Here is a 16,432-nt window from a genome sequence, read left to right as displayed (position 1 = left end):
AATTCCTAGATGTATAACAGATAAGTTCAGAACTGACCTTAATAGAAATTAAACTAGGGATAGCTTCTAAAACCAGGAGTACATGACAGACACTCTGTTGAGATTCTTTCAGTTTAGGCCTTCCCCAAAATACATAAATGAGGAGAGAGAGGAAGTTCAAAAGAAAGACTAGTATTTGTACACTGAACCTAATATCTGTATTTCCCAATTCTGGGCAGTAAAGGAAACAGAACAAGAACAGCAAAAGGAGGCAGAGGTGACCCCTGATCCAAATCTATACTCTGGCATTCTATGCCAGCCAGAACCTAGTTTTCATTAAGTATACTCAGGAGGAGCTGAAGCAGTATAGAGAACATGGCTTCAGCTCTATAAACTGTACAAATAAGATAGGATAATGGAATTAGGGAATTAATTCCTTCCTAACTACACATCCCTAAAGGACTTTGGAATCTTGTAGCTATCTCACTGAGCTCAACATTCTGAGCTCTGACCAAAAGGGATCAGAACAAACACATTGCTGCCACCAAGGATAGGTGCAAATTACCAAGTTCAAACCATTGGCCAGCAAACAAAAGTAAGGATGAGAGTAAACCATCACCAAGGCAGGGCAAATGAGACTATCCATGAAGCAGTTTCAGTAGTTGGTCTCCAGGAAGACCCTCCTCTGAGGCCCAGGACTACAGGGGAAGGGACTCTCAGATGAAACAGTAAACCTGGTACCCCTGGATGGGCATACCTGGAGGTTGAGGGCACAGTGGGGCTGGGTCCTTTCAGAAACATACTTCCATGGCTTTTCTGAATGGGGATGAGAACCAGGAATCCTCTTGGGAGCTTAAAAGCTTCAAGATATCCTAATGAGATGTCCTATGTTAAAAGGTGAACAGAAGTTCTGGGATTCAGACTGGAATGAAAGTATCTGTGTTCCCTTTCTCCTAGGTCAGTGTCCTTACCCCTTTCCCCAGATCTGCCCAGATGTCATCTAGTAACACTAGTTACATCTGGTAACAGTCCTGTCTTCTTGTGTAGTGCGATTCTATTCCTTGAACATGTTGAAAGTAAAGGATCTATCAATGTGAGCTTGTTTGGTCTGTACCCTCCTACAAACACCGACAGTGTTCTTTATCATCTTTGTGTTATTTGTGCTTTATCTTTCTGACTAGACTTCAACTAAAGAACTACAACAATGTTTTCACCAGTTTTAGCATGCAACTTTATTAACATGTAAATGAAGCCTCAAACGAATACACTATGTCAATATAAAGCACAGAAATATAGCTTGCTCAGCATGAATAGGTTCATTATCAGGTCACGTTGCAGAAAGATTAAAAATATCTCAATTTAAATAGCACAGTAAAAATCAACAAACATTCAAGCTCTCAAGATCATTTGGTATGCATAAAGTTGCCTCCATCAACCAACACAAATAACAAATAATGAACTTACAATTATTATATGCATAGCTTCATATTATAACACAAAAAAAAAATGTTCATGGCTCTGTGAGAACATACAGCTATTTAGAGTTTAAGTATTAATCGTATAACTTTATCTCTCACCTCAGGATCACTGTGCTCTACTAAGTCTTGGAGTTTCTGACCAAACTCTTTTGCTTCCTGGAATATGGAAATAAGCTCAGATTTAGTGAACTCTTCTTTGGTAAATAGCTTCACCTTCTTTTTGAATTGGAAATTTATATTCTCAAATATTTCAATGATATTAAGAATATTAGCCTTCGACTCATTCTTGTTAAAGGGTGCAACCAATGATGACAGTACTTTGGCACTAATCAGTTCTCTTGTATTGGCTTGATTTTTAGACAAGCGCAAAAACACTTTTAAAACATAAAACTTGGTTTTGACACTTCCTTTGCTTAACAAGGTGAGGAAATCTGGAATGTAATTAATAATTATATGGTGATCCTCAAATTTCACACTCAGGTGCACTAATAATTTTAGTCCAGCCAGTTGCACAGGGGAGTTCAAGGGATAAGAGAATATGTCCTTACAAACTTGATATACATATGACTCTCCTGGTTTTGGTTCTTCAGAAGACTCAGAGTTGTCATCTACTATATTTAAAGCTCTAGGGTGTTCTATAACATTGGGATTATTGACCAAGTTTTCAATCATAACAGTAATACCTACATCATGAATTATATCTTGGGTAAATGGATAAGCAGGACTAATGCCCATTATCATTGTTGCTATTTCATGAATAAAAGGATCCTTAGTTAACTTAAGTAGGGCAACGAGTTTATCGAACTCTTTAGGCTCTAAACTAAAGTCACGTGATTTACAGCGGCAGGCTCTTGGATTGGGCCCATACTTTTCTCTATACCTAACCTGGCTTTTGATCTCAGCTAAGGTTTGGAAGTAAGGTCCATTATAGGGTGGGATCTTGGTCAGAGGCCGAATCCCCAGAGGAGTTTCAATCAAGGTCTCAACGAGAGTCCAATTCCCTTCTGGAGGCAAGGATGGCTTCCCTCCCTCTATTGGGACTAGGACACTATACCTGGCCCTTGACCATGCTGCTGCTTTTTGTTTTATAGTGAGTTCAGGTTTGGGTATGGGCTTGGGCTTTTCCTGGATCTTAGGTGGAGGCTTATAAACTTGAGAAGGAGTCTCCTCTTCAGGCCAGAACCAGGATCCTACACTAGGCTCTTCTCCTGTCCAGAACCAGGAGCAGACATTTTCTTCATCCTCATCACTGGACTCGATTACAATACCAGCTCTGTCCCCAGCCCCAGCCCTGAATTTGATGCTGTCCTCTCTCGTTCTCTGGGACCTGGACTCAATATTGACCTTATCATCAGCCTTGGCAAAGGACCTGATATTGGTTTCACTTCCAGCACCAGCCTTGACTTCGTACTTGGTCACAGCACTGACCCTGGCCATAGGCATCAGCTTTGACTTGATTTGGGGCACTATACCAGGTTCTGCCAGGGATTTTGCCTTAGTCTCAGTCATGACTCTAGTCTTAGCCATAGCTTCCATCTTGCTCACATCCCTGTCATAGCCACGGCCTCAGTGTAGGTCACTGTCTGTGTCCTGGCCACTGCTCCATCCCCAGACTTGGCCTGGATCTTAGCCTTGGCTCTAGGGTTGGCAGGGCCACTGATTCCAGCTTTTAGGCAAACCTCAGCCCCTCCTCTGCCCCTGCCTTACCCTCAGAGCCAGTCATGATCCAAGTTAAAGACAAGGCCACGTTCTATACCTCCAACCCTGTCTCGGCATTGATTGAAGGTCTGTCCCAGGTTGGTGTTTTCATACAAAGTCCAGTTGTCACTCGGCCCTCTTTCCAACTACAGGCTCTGTCAATGATATAAACAACGTGCAGAAGAAGCTCACTCTGGGAAAGGAAAAATGGCTGTGTGCCTGAGCGCAGCGCTGTGGAGGGTGGGTGTCTTCAGCCACTCCAAGGCCACCAGATCTGCCATTGAAGTTGGACCTAGGGGTGGAGGAAGGAAATGGGGCTTTGAGTCTCTTCCAATTTATTTCTTATGTTGATTAGCACAGAGAGACAGGAGAGTTATGGACATTCAGTGCTAAGTGGGAGAGGTAGATACTTAGCACACTCTGTCCTCATTTCACACTCTCTACAAAACTGAAGGTGCTACTAATCTTGTTTGCAGACACAAAACAGAAGTATGGAGAATGGGTGAGAAAGCTGAATGGGAGTGAGAGAGGCTAAGGAATCCCTAGACTGGCTCTTTATCCCTGCTGGACCCAAGCAGATCTCTACTACTTCATCCTACAGGTCTACTGGGGAAGTCTCCATACTCATACCAAACTTCACTGATCTGGAGAAATTTTCTCCTCCTTTCCTTGCTTCCAATGTTGACAAGACTTACAGCAGACCTACAGGCAGATCGATGGACAAATAAACAAACAAGAGGATATGGAAACTGATCTCTTGCTTAAAAGATCTTGGTCCCTGGTCCCTGTATTTGTAGTTTGTCTAGTATTTGCCTCCTTCTGGTCCCATAATCCCATTGCCCTAATTCAGGACTGACCCTCCTCCTCCCTGTTGCCCACCATTTTCTTGATCAGTGACTGCCCTTCCATTTCTCTCATTCAAAATTGGCCTGGGTGAGTCTTAAGAATAGGAAAAGAAAGTGGGAAATAAGAAAAACAAGCAACTTCCTATACCCCCAAAGCTTTCAAAGACTCCCAACTACATCAGCAGAGGACCAAACAGTGATTACTAAACTGGAGAACAAAAGAGAATAGAATTATCTAGTCTCAATCATCTTCTGTCCCTCTCCCCTCACACCAATCGTAACAGACACAGGGCATGTTTCTCTTCATTATTTTCTAAGTTCAAGTTGGGCTGTGACTTGCAAATCTCCACAACTGAGAGTTCCACAGACCTGGTGATGGTTCTGTACACAGAGATTCACAAATGCAGAGATAAATAAAAGGAAACACAGGAGACAATGGAGACTGGGTCCTTGGAAGATATCAGCACCTGAGATCTGTATCCTTTCTGGATACAGGTACCTGTTTGCCAAAATTTTCTGCACCTCTCCTTCTTCTCCCTCCCTCCAAGTTCCTCTGCTCCATTCCAAAAGTCTGACAATTCCCATGCACAGACAACTCAAATATCCCTGCAAGATAGTGGTAGTGATAGTAGAGATGGAAGGCTCAGACAAGCCATGGAAGTTGTTTGGAAGTCAATGAAAAGTATGATTTCCAAATTTCAGGTAAGCTCTTATGTTTCCTTCCTTTTCCTAAAGCCTATCATTTTCTGCAACACAACAGGAGCAAGGGAGGACTGTCTAGAAAGCATGCAGAAAGGAGATCTGGAGTGTCCCCTAGACTCCTACCTATTCTAGTCTTAGCCATCTACCAACTCCAAGCACTGCCCACCCAGGAGAAATCAGGCCAAGTTTCCTTTTCTTATCCCCTTCCTTTGTGGTCCGCGGGCCTCTACAGATCTTTACACAAACATGCTGTACCAAAAACTTAAGAACAGGCCTACACATATAAACACAGGTTACACCCAAAGACCAAATGAAAAGACAGTCGGAGAGACTTGATTATTAATAATCAGACTAGTAACCAGTACATGAAACGATATTCTAATCTAATCCAGGGTCATGATTATCAAACAGTTACAACTTCTTTTCACACTCTCTCCCTCCCAGGGTTCCCCGAACAACCGTTCTCACCGGCAGCAGCCGCCCCTCCTGCTATCCTATAAATCGCCATTTCTGTCCTAGAAGCCGCTACTATACTCCTTTACTTTCCCAAACACGGGATTAGTGTTTGGAAATCAAGCTAGCAAGAAGCGGATCATTTTAAATTTATAGTTGTGTGCCACTCAAATTACCCCTGACCCCTCCCTCTCACCGCTGGCGCCCTAGACCAGGTCACTTATCCCACGTTCCTCTGATACCCATCTCCACACTCCCAAGTGATTCCCGCCTTCTCACTGACCTGCTTTGCTCGGATCAGAGGGAGTTTTCTTATTTCCTTGCCTCAAGGGGGTGCCGTGATCTACAGAAAGAGGGACGGACAGTCAGATGGATACGAGGACACGAGACAATGGCGGCGACTATGTTTGGGGACTGGCCCGGCACCTGGGATTTAGGACGCGCGATACCTGCTTCGTCAGAGTAAAAGCTGTAATTGGCAAACGATTGTTACTTTTCGGTATATCCCTTCCTCCCGTCCCCAACCCTCCTCTGGGACGCACGCGTAGCGACTTATTAACAGCTACCTTTTCCTCTGCAGACTTTGGCCACGTCCCCAGTACCAAAAGCGGCAGCGGGAGGAGCTAGAGCGTAGTGTAAGGGGATCCGGCTTTATGTAGGCGGAATGATACCAAGCTTTGCATGGCGCCACTTCGCCCTCTGTCTGTGAGCTCCACCCTGGCTATTTCTCCTGGGAAGTGCAGGGGCAGCATCTGGTTATAGAGGAAGCAGCGCTGGACGGAGAGAAGGAAGCCAATATCAAAGGGTCTCGGTATTAGTTCCCCTCTTTCAAGATCTCCCCCACCAGGCCTACATTTTTTTTTTTTTCTTGAACTGAAACGCACGCGACTTTCGGGGGCACTTTGCTCTGGCCTGATCTTGCGGAAGGATATCGGAGTGTTGTGTTTACACATTTCACCTTTCCAAAGTTCTGGGCCCACCTAAATAGGTGGGTTGGGGAGGGGACCAAGATAAAAGAGTCTGGAAAGAAGTTCAAGACTGAGAGAAGGGAGCGCATCCTAATCTGTTCTAAAGCTGTGTCCCCTATGAGAGAAGTCCCTCCAAACTGCCGTTCCAAGCATTTAATTCTGTGCACGAATTGGGCTACTGTGGGATTGGCTTCTAGAAAACTGCTGTGGTCTAACCTGTGATCAATATCAAACACCTTAGGCTTTCATTGCTTCTCTCCCCTAAGTCTCTCATCTTTATTACTTATTATGTTTCTTGCACTGAAATAGTCGAATGTAAGGTGGGGTAAAGATATAGGGAAAACAGTGATGGACGGAGAGAAGCATATTAATACCAAACTACCCCTGTGTGTACCTGTCCCATTCTCAAGCTCTGCCTCCCCTCCTCATGTTCACGATATTTCCTACATCTAAATATGCATGGGCCTGAGCATGGGCAAGAGGAAAACAACTCTGTTCTCATGAAAGAGGATTAATATTCAAGTAACTTTGTACCAATAAATTACCCGTACTGGAGGTTCTAGGGTGGCCTTCCTAAGTTTTTTCATTGTTCATTGGGCCATGGAAAGGAAGAAAGTGGGAGGGGGCTCCCACGGAGGCCTCATCACTGTCTTCTAAAGGAAAGCAGATCTTGACCTCTAATTCAAAGAAATGAACCACTAGTCTGTGCCCAGAGTCATTCTTTCTACCACACTGTTGGTTTTTTGTTCTCATTCGAAATGGTAGCACACTGTGCCATTTCCAGGTCCCCACAGTTGCCCAAGAAAAAAGACTTGTCCCTGTAAGGATCCAGACCGGGTCATGTGCTCCTCCCTATCTGTCACCTCACAGCCAGGTGTCAGGCACTAGGTAGAGCCAGTTCTGGATTCTCTTACATGCTCCTCTCTGAGGAAAAGGGACACTACTCATGCACTTCCCAAGGTAGATCCTAGCTGCTTTCATGACTCCTTTTCTTTTACCACTACATTCTGCCTAATGAATCCATATGCTCTTTCTCCCTGACTATATATATTTCTTTGAATTTCCATTCTGAGCAGTATCAGGAGGGAATTTGAATTAGACTGTAATTCAAATTACATGAATTCAAATCTCCTTTCTCAGTCTTTGTTTCCCCTGTTCTCAGGCTTGTTCACCACTGTATCCTCAGTGCCATACATAGAAGACAAAGTAGTCAGTTAATAGTTGAAGGGGTTGAAGGCCATTGAATCATGAGAATTCCATGGTATCTTCTGTTGGTTGTAGATCAATGGCTGTCTATAAGTGTCTTTGTCTTTGATGTCTGTAACTCCAGGGCTTAGCCCAGAGTTTGCCACACAGGAGATGCTTTATATGTAATTTTTCTATGGAGGAAGAAAGCAAGGGTTTACCAAAATATATTTTAGAAAGAAACCTGGTATCTTCATATCTTATATTGTAATTACATTTGGAAGATACATATAATTTGGATTTGGTATTAGTGGTTTGTTATTCTTTTTTTGTCTTCTATTCATGTTTAGAATTATGCCTTACTAAGCTCCCGAGTATATAGCAAACCCCAATGAATTTATAAAGAAAATATAATGACCAACATCCCGATAGAAAAATAGGCAAATAAATGAACAGACTGTTCATTAAAAAGACAAGTCTATGTTTCTTAAGTATATGAGAAAATATTTCATCTCACTGGTAATCTAAGTGCAAATTATAATTACAGTGATATATTGTTTTTCATCTATCATATTGGCAAAGAACAAAAGATTTGGAAACAAACTGTATTGGAGAAGAGGTGAGAAAACTGGCATTCCTATACATTATTAGTTGGAGTATGAATTGTTACACCCTCTGTGAAGGTTATTTGGCAATGTTTATCAAAATACTAATGTACATAACAATTGACCAGCGATTATACTTTAATAAACTATCCTAAAGTATTATTTGTACATTGAAAAATGCTATATGTATAAGGATATTCACTGCAGAATTGTCTTAATAGTAAAAGATTGGGAATTTTTGAAATAATCATAAATAAGGGAAGGTTAAATAAATTTTAGTGTATCTCCATGCAACATGCAGCTGTTAAAAAGAACGAGCAGCTCTATCTACATATACTGATACAGGAATGATGTCCAAAACACATTTTTAAGTGAAGAAAGCAAGATGCATAACAATGTTTAGTGTGCCATCATTTGTTTAATAATATTTTATTTTATTATATATATGCATATAATGAATATCTCTGTTAATATCAACAAGCAACTGGTAATAGGGCTTGTTTTTTGTTTTGTTTGATTTTTGTTTTTTGTTTTTTTTTTTTTTTTGTTTTTGGTTTTTTGGAGGATAACCTATTGGCAGACAAAGATGTTAAGTACACTTGATGACTTATGTGTATGAACTTCTGTGCTTTTTGAATTTTGAACCTCATGTTTGTATTAACTAAAATTGTAATTTAAATAAAATATTCCTTAGCATCTGAGGATATTTAAAAACTTAAACCACATGTTCTTAGAAATGCTAAACTCCTCAGGCCTACATACCTGGACTCTAAGCTCGGCCACCATGTCGGTAAAAGACAATAAGACAGTCCTTTTTGTTTGTTTAGGAATGTTTCCAATTCTGTAATAGCATTAATGAGGGTAAATGGCTTACCCTCCGGATTTGAAGGACAAGCTTGTTCCAAGAATCCTTTATCTACACACTTCTCCTGTGCAATTCAGAATCTAGTTTACTAAGTCCATAATAAATGATGTTCTAGTACTAATACTACTACTAAAGATAATGCTTTCCATTTAGAAGATTGTGTTTGAATCCTTACAGAAATGTGATGTGAAACAGCACTCTTGATACTCATAAAACACCCAAGGAGTAGAAAGGGTAGCTATTGAAAATAATGATTATGGGAGCTATGCTTTATATTTCATAGGCATCTTTATTGTTTTGGAGAGGTTCCAGATTTGGGCCCTTTCATTGGAGGAAACAGAGAACAGTGAGATAATAGTTCTCATGATCATACTTTTAATTGAATTCATACGTTGCTTTAGAAATGTCCCATATTCTGAAAATGATTTAGTTTCTTTTCTATTGCATCATTTTCTATTGAAATTTCCAGGAATGTCTGTTTTACACATGCTTTAACTTATTTTTTATTACCTAAGTTATATATGTTCACAGTTGAAAACCTAGTAATTATATGAAAATTAAAAGAAAAAGATATTGCATTTCCTAACACTGATAAATACTCCTAACATTTTAGTATATATCCTTCCAGACTTTTAGAAATGCAAATATGTGTATATATATTTACACACTGCCCCCCAACACACACACATCTTAAAAAAAAAAAGATTTCATTATACTTATTTCATTGTAATAAATTATCTTTCCAGCAACATAAAACATTCTGTTATTTCTCCCATTTTAAAAACATACTATCTTGAGACCTCTCTTTCCCCAACACTTGTGCCTCCACTATTTCTTGCTTCAAAGATTTTTCTACTTATTTATAGTATTATTTCAATTTTCTTTCTTGAAATTATGTTTAGGAAAATTTTAATGACATAAGGAAAATTCTTGTGAAATGATGCCAAGTGAAAATATATATATATTCTCTAAAACAATTTCATCCAGAATATAAATTATAAAAAGAAATAATATGTGCAAAGAAAAGCAAAAATCAGCAGTAGTGATTGTATTTATGGTTTGGACTATGTGAGATTTCTCACCATAATTTTATGTCCTTCTGTATTTCCCACATTTCTACAATAAGTATGTTATATTCATGTAAAAGTCAGTATTATTTTTTTAAAGGACCCCACTGTGGATTTTTTTTAAATTGTGGAAAAATACAGACAACATAACATTTAACATTTTAATCATTTTAAAGTATACAATTCAGTGGCATTAAGTACATCCAAAATGTTGTACAACCATCATCATTATCTAGATTCAGAAATTATTCAGAAACCTCATGCCACTAATCACTCACTACCATTCCTCCCCCACCCAGCTTCTGGCAACCACTAATCTGCTTTCTGTTGCTGTGGCTCACCTATTCTGGATATTTCATATAAATGACTTTTTTTCATTTTCCAAAATGTTTTCAAGGTTAATCCATGTTTTAGCTATTTTTTATTGTGGAGAATGTCCTATAACATAAAATTCACCTTTTTAACAATTTTAAAGTGCACAATTGGTTGCATATAGTACAATAAAGTTTTGTACAATCATCACCACTATCTAGTTCCAGAACGTTTTCATCACTCCAAAAGCAGACCCCATATCTATTAAGCAGTCATGCCCCCATTTCCCCCTTTTCCTAGCCCCTGGAAAACACTAAATATACTTTCTATATCTATGGATTATTCTGGATATTTTATATAAATGGAATCATACAATATGTGGTCCTTTGTGACTTACTTCATTTAGAGTAACTTTTTCACAGTTCATTCATGTTGTAGCATGTACCAATACTTCATTTTGCATGGCTAAATAATATTCCACTGCAGGTATATACCATGTTTTGTTTATCCATTTATCTGTGAATGTGCATTTGGGTTGTTTCCTCCTTTTCACTATTGTGAATAAAGCTGCAGTGAACATTGTTGTATAAATATCTGTTTGAGTCTGTGCTTTCAGTTCTTTGGGACATATACATAGAAACAGAATTGCTGGATCATATGGTAACTATGTTTAATTTTTTAAAATATACTTTATTGTCAAATTGGCTAACATACAGTGTGTAAAGTGTGCTCTTAGTTTTTGGGATAGATTCCCATGGTTCATAGCTTACATACAACACCCAGTGCTCATCCCAACAAATGCCCTCCTCAATGCCCATCACCAATTTCCCCTTCTCCCCCAACTCCCCATCAACCCTCAGTTTTCTCTCTGTATTTAAGAGTCTATTATGGTTTGCCTCCCTCCCTTTCTGTTTGAAACTATTTTTTCCCCTTCCCTTTCCCCACGGTCTTCTGTTAAGTTTCTCAAGATCCACATATAAATGAAAACATATGGTATCTCTCCTTCTCTGACTGACTTATTTCACTCAGCATAATACCTTCCAGTTCAATCCACATTGCTGCAAGTGGGATGATTTCATTCTTTCACATTGCCAAATAGTATTCCATTGTATATATAAACCACATCTTCTTTATCCATTCATCAGTTGACAGACATTCAGGCCCTTTCCATAATTGGGCTATTGTTGAAAGCACTGCTATAAACATTGGGGTACATGTGCCCCTATGAATCAGCACTCCTGTATCCCTTGGGTAAATTCCTAGTAGTGCTACTGCTGGGTCATAGGGTACTTCTATTTTTAATTTTTTGAGGAACCGCCACACTGTTTTCCAGAGCTGCTGCACCATTTACATTTCTACCAACAGTGCAAGAAGGTTCCCATTTCTCCACATCCTGGCCAGCATATGTAATTTACTGAGTTGTCCATTTTAGTCCCTAACCAGTGTGAGGTGGTATCTCAGTGTGTTTTTGATTTGTATTTACCTGATGAGGAGTGACGCTGAGCATCTTTTCATGTGTCTATTTGCCACCTGGATGTCTTCTTTGGAAAGATGGCTATTCATGTCTTCTGCCCATTTCTTAACTGGATTATTTGTTTTTTGGGTGCTGAGTTTGGTAAGTTATTTATAGATTTTGGATACTAACCCTTTATTCAATATGTCATTTGCAAATATCTTTTCCCATTCTGTCAGTTGCCTTTTAGTTTTGTTGATTGTTTCTTTTGGCGTGCAGAAGCTTTTTATCTTGATGAGGTCCCAATAGTTCATTTTTGCTTTTAATTCCCTTGCCTTTGGAGATGTGTCACGCAAGAAATTGCTGCAGCTGAGGTCAAAGATGTTGTTGCCTGCTTTCTCCTCTAGGGTTTTGATGGTTTCCTGTCTCACATTTAGGTCTTTCATCCATTTTGAGTTTATTTTTGTGTATGGTGTAAGACATTGATCTAGTTTAAATCTTCTGCATGTTGCTGTCCAGTTCTCCAAGCACCATTTGTTAAAGAGACTGTTTTTTTTTTTCCATTGGATACTCTTTCCTGCTTTGTCAGAGATTCGTTGGCCATATATTTGTGGGTCCAATTCTGGGGTCTCTATTCTATCCCATTGGTCTATGTGTCTGTTTTTGTGCCAATACCATGCTGTCTTGATGATTACAGCTTTGTAGTAAAGGCTAAATTCTAGGATTGTGATGCCTCCAGTTTTGGTTTTCTTCTTCAATATTACTTTGGCTATTCAGAGTCTTTTGTGGTTTCATACAAATTTTAGGATTGTTTGTTCTAGCTTTGAGAAGAATGTCAGTGCAATTTTGATTGATATTGCAATGAATGTGTAGATTGCCTTGGGTAGTATTGACGTTTTGACAATATTTATTCTCCCAAACCATGAGCATGGAATGTTTTTCCATTTCTTTGTGTGTTCTTCAATTTCCTTCATAAATTTTCTATAGTTTTCAGCATACAGATCTTTTATATCTTGGGTTAGGTTTATTCCTAAGTATTTTATGGTCTTGGTGCAATTGTAAATGGGATCAGTTTCTTTATTTCTCTTTCTGTTCCTTACTTAATGGTGTATAAAAATGCAACAGACTTCTGTATATTGATTTTGTCCCCTTTGACTTTGCTGAATTCATGTATCAGTTCTAGCAGCCTTTTGGTGGAGTCTTCTGGGTTTTCCATATAGAGTATCACATCGTCTGTGAAAAAATGAAAGTTTGACTTCTTCTTTGCCAATGTTAATGCCTTTATTTTATTTTCTTGTCTTATTACTGATTCTAGGACTTCCAACACTATGTTAAACAACAGTGGTGAGAGTGAATATCCCTTTTGTATCCCTGATCTCAGAAGGAAAGCTCTCAGTTTTTCCCCATTGATGGTGATGTTAGCTGTGGGGTTTTCATATATGGCTTTTATGATGTTTAGGTACGTTCCTTCTATCCCGACTTTCTAGAGGGTTTTTGTTAAGAAATGATGCTATATTTGTCAAATGCTTTTTCTGCATCTATTGACAGGATCATATGGTTCTTATCTTTTCTTTTATTAATATGATGTATCACATTGATTGATTTGCAATCACTGAACCAGCAATGCAACACAGGAATGAGTCCCATTTGATCATGGTGAATAATTCTTTTTATATGCTGTTGAATTCAATTTACTAGTATCTCATTGCAGAGTTTTGCATCCATGTTCATCAGGGATATTGACTTTTTTTGTGGGGTGTCTGTCTAGCTTGGGAATGAAGGTAATGCTGGCTTCATAGCATGAGTCCATAAGTTTTACTGCCATTTCTATTTTTTGGAACAATTTGAGAAGAATAGGTATTAGCTCTGCTTTAAATGTCTGGTAGAATTTCGCAGGGAAGCCATCTGGCTCAGGACTCTTTTGTTGGGAGATTTTTGATAACTGATTAAATTTGTTCACTAGTTATGGGTCTGCTCACATTTTCTATTTCTTCCTGTTTGAGTTTTGATAGTGTGTGTGTGTGTCTAGGAATTTGTTCGTTTCTTCCAGGTTGTCCAGTTTGTTGGCAAATAATTTTTCATCATATTCTCTGATAATTACTTGTATTCCTGAGGGATTGGTTGTGATAAATCAATTTTCATTCATGATTTTACCTATTTGGGTCCTCTCTCTTTTCTTTTTGAGAAGTCTGGCTAGGGGTTTATCAATTTTGTTGATTTTTTCAAAAAACCAGCTCCTGGTTTCATTGACCTGTTCTACTGTTTTGGGTTTGTTTGTTTGTTTGTTTGTTTTGTTTGTTGTTCTATAGTGTTGATTTCTGCTCTGATCTTTATTATTTCTGCTTCTAGTTCTTTTAGGTGTGCTGCTGGATTTTGTATTTGGGATTTTTCTTGTTTCTTGAGATAGGCCTGGATTGCAATGCATTTTCCTCTTGAGACTGCCTTTGCTGCATCCCAAAAGGTTTGGATTGTTGTGTTTTCAATTTCATTTGTTTCCATATGTTTTTTTTTTAATTTCTTCCCTAATTGCCTGATTGACCCATTCATTCTTTAGTAGGATGTTCTTTAACTTCCAGGCCTTTGGAGGTTTTCCAAACTTTTTCCTGTGGTTGATTTCAACTTCCATAGCACTGTGATCTGAAAATGTGCATGGTATTATCTCAATTCTTTTATATTTGTTAAGGGCTGTTTTGTGACTCAGTATGTGATCTATCTTGGAGAACATTCCATATGCACTTGAGAAGAATGCGTATTCTGCTTCTTTAGGATGAAAATTTCTGAATATATCTGTCAAGTCCATCTGGTCCAGTGTATCATTTGGGGCCATTGTTTCTTTATTGATTCTCTGTCTAGATGATCTGTCCATTGTTATAAGTGGAGTATTAAAGTCACCAGCAATTACCACATTGTTACCAATAAGATTGCTTATGTTTGTGATTAATTGTTTTATATATTTGGGTGCTTTTGTATCTGGTGCATAAACATTTATAATTGTTAGCTCTACTTGATGGATAGACCCTGTAATTATTATATAATGCCCATCTTCATCTCTTGTTACAGCCTTTAATTTAAAGTCTAGTTTGTCTGATGTAAGTATGGCTACTCTAGCTTTCTTTTGACTTCCAGTAGCACAATATATGGTTCTCCATCCCCTCACTCTCAATCTGAAGGTGTCCTCAGGTCTAAAATGGGTCTCTTGTAGACAGCAAATAGATGGGTCTTGTTTTTTTTTTTTATTCATTCTGACACCCTATGTCTTTTGGTTGGAGCCTTTAATCCATTTACATTCAGTGCTATTATTGAAAGATAATGGGTTTAGAGTCATTGTGTTATCTGTAGGTTTCATGCTTATAGTCATGTCTCTGACCCTTTGTGGTCTTTGCAACACTCACAGAGTCCCCCCTTAGGATCTATTGTAGGGGTAGTTTAGTGGTGATGAATTCCTTCAGTTTTTGTCTGGGAAATCTTTATCTCTGCTTCTATTCTGAATGACCGTCTTACTGAATAAAGGATTCTTGGCTGCATATTTTTCCTGTTCATAACATTGAAAATTTCCTGCCACTCCTTTCTGGCCTGTCAAGTTTCAGTAGATAGGTGTGCTACTCTTCTTATGTGTCTACTCTTGTAGGTTAAGGCCCATTTGTCCCTAGCTGATTTCAGAATTCTCTCTTTATCTTTGTACTTTGCCAGTTTCACTATGATATGCCATGCAGAAGATTGTCTCAAGTTACATCTGAAGTGAGTTCTCTGTGCCTCCTGGATTTCAATGTATGTTTCCTTGCCCAGATTGCAGAAGTTCTCAACTATGATTTATTCAAGTACACCTTCAGCCCCCTTTGCTCTCTCTTTTCTTGTTCTGGAACTCCTATGATGCAGATATTATTCCATTTCATTGAATCATTTAGTTATCTAACTCTCCCCTCATGGTCCAGAATTTTTTTTTTATCTCTCGTTTTCTCAGCTTCATCTTTTTCCATAATTTTATCTTCTATTTCACTGATTCTCCTGTCTGCCTCTTTAATCCTCACTATCACTGCCTTTGGTTTGTTTTGCATCTCATTTACAGCCTTTTTTAATCGTCATGACTAGTTTTTAGTTCCTTGATCTCTGCAGCAATAGATTCTCTGCTGTCTTCTATGCTTTTTCAATCCCAGTGATTAATCTTATGATTATTATTCTAAATTCATTTTGAGTTATATTGTTTATATCTGTTTTGATCAATTCTTTAGCTGTCATTTCTTTGTGGAATTTCTTTTGAGGAGAATTGTTCCATTTCATCATTTTGGCTAGTTTTCTGTCCCTATGTGTTCTAAAAGCTTTTTATGTGCCCTGCACCTGTGAGCACTACTATATTCAAGAGGGGTCATACACTGTCCAGGACCTGGCCCTTCAAGAGGTGTTTTTTGGAGTGTGTTACTTGTTCTCTGTTGTTGTGACTTTGGTTACTTTTATCTCCCTACTCATGGTGATGTTTTCGACCCTCCACCAGGTGTGCTTTGATTTGTTCTTTGAAGTAGCCCTGGAAAGGAAGACAAACAAATAAGCAAAAAAAAAAAAAAAAAAAAAAAAAAAAAAAAAAAAAAAAAAAAAAAAGAAACAAACAAAAACACATTAACCATCAAAAAGCCCAAAAACAAAAACCAGAAACACCATCCACATGTTAACAACAGAGTGGAGGCAGTGCTGATGGAAGAGGCCTTGTTCCATACAAAATGGAGAGAAATGACAGGAGTGGGGAAAAAGAAAAGAAAATTGACCAGACAGAGAAACTATATGGCTTAATCCAGAGAGAGAGAAAGGAAAATAAAGAAGGAGGTGTAGA

The 16,432-nt window shown here is 38.7% G+C and overlaps 2 protein-coding genes and 1 pseudogene across 2 annotated transcripts in view; all 3 read right to left on the bottom strand.

Annotated features, from left to right (window-relative positions):
* GPRASP1 (G protein-coupled receptor associated sorting protein 1) overlaps positions 1–5,805 on the bottom strand; it is a 42,620-nt gene extending 36,815 nt beyond the window's left edge. Inside the window, 3 exon segments of the mRNA XM_040467145.1 lie at positions 3,348–3,447; positions 5,439–5,498; positions 5,722–5,805. The gene's annotated coding sequence lies outside the window, so the exon portion shown is untranslated.
* On the bottom strand, positions 1,187–3,160 carry ARMCX5 (armadillo repeat containing X-linked 5; the record flags this gene model as incomplete). Its single annotated transcript, XM_040467147.1, is given in 2 exon segments — positions 1,187–3,010; positions 3,013–3,160. Coding segments are annotated over 2 exon segments (1,641 nt in total), but the record flags the coding sequence as incomplete, so codon positions are not given.
* The window catches only part of LOC121024864 (nuclear RNA export factor 2-like), a 22,505-nt pseudogene continuing 11,851 nt past the window's right edge, over positions 5,779–16,432 (bottom strand).

This window comes from Herpailurus yagouaroundi, unplaced genomic scaffold (genome assembly GCF_014898765.1).
Source record: "Herpailurus yagouaroundi ecotype Mexico unplaced genomic scaffold, PumYag 67235, whole genome shotgun sequence".
Classification (NCBI taxonomy): domain Eukaryota; kingdom Metazoa; phylum Chordata; class Mammalia; order Carnivora; family Felidae; genus Herpailurus; species Herpailurus yagouaroundi.
The sequence above is the reverse complement of the archived record's forward strand: the minus strand, read 5'-3'. Positions and strand labels throughout refer to the sequence as shown.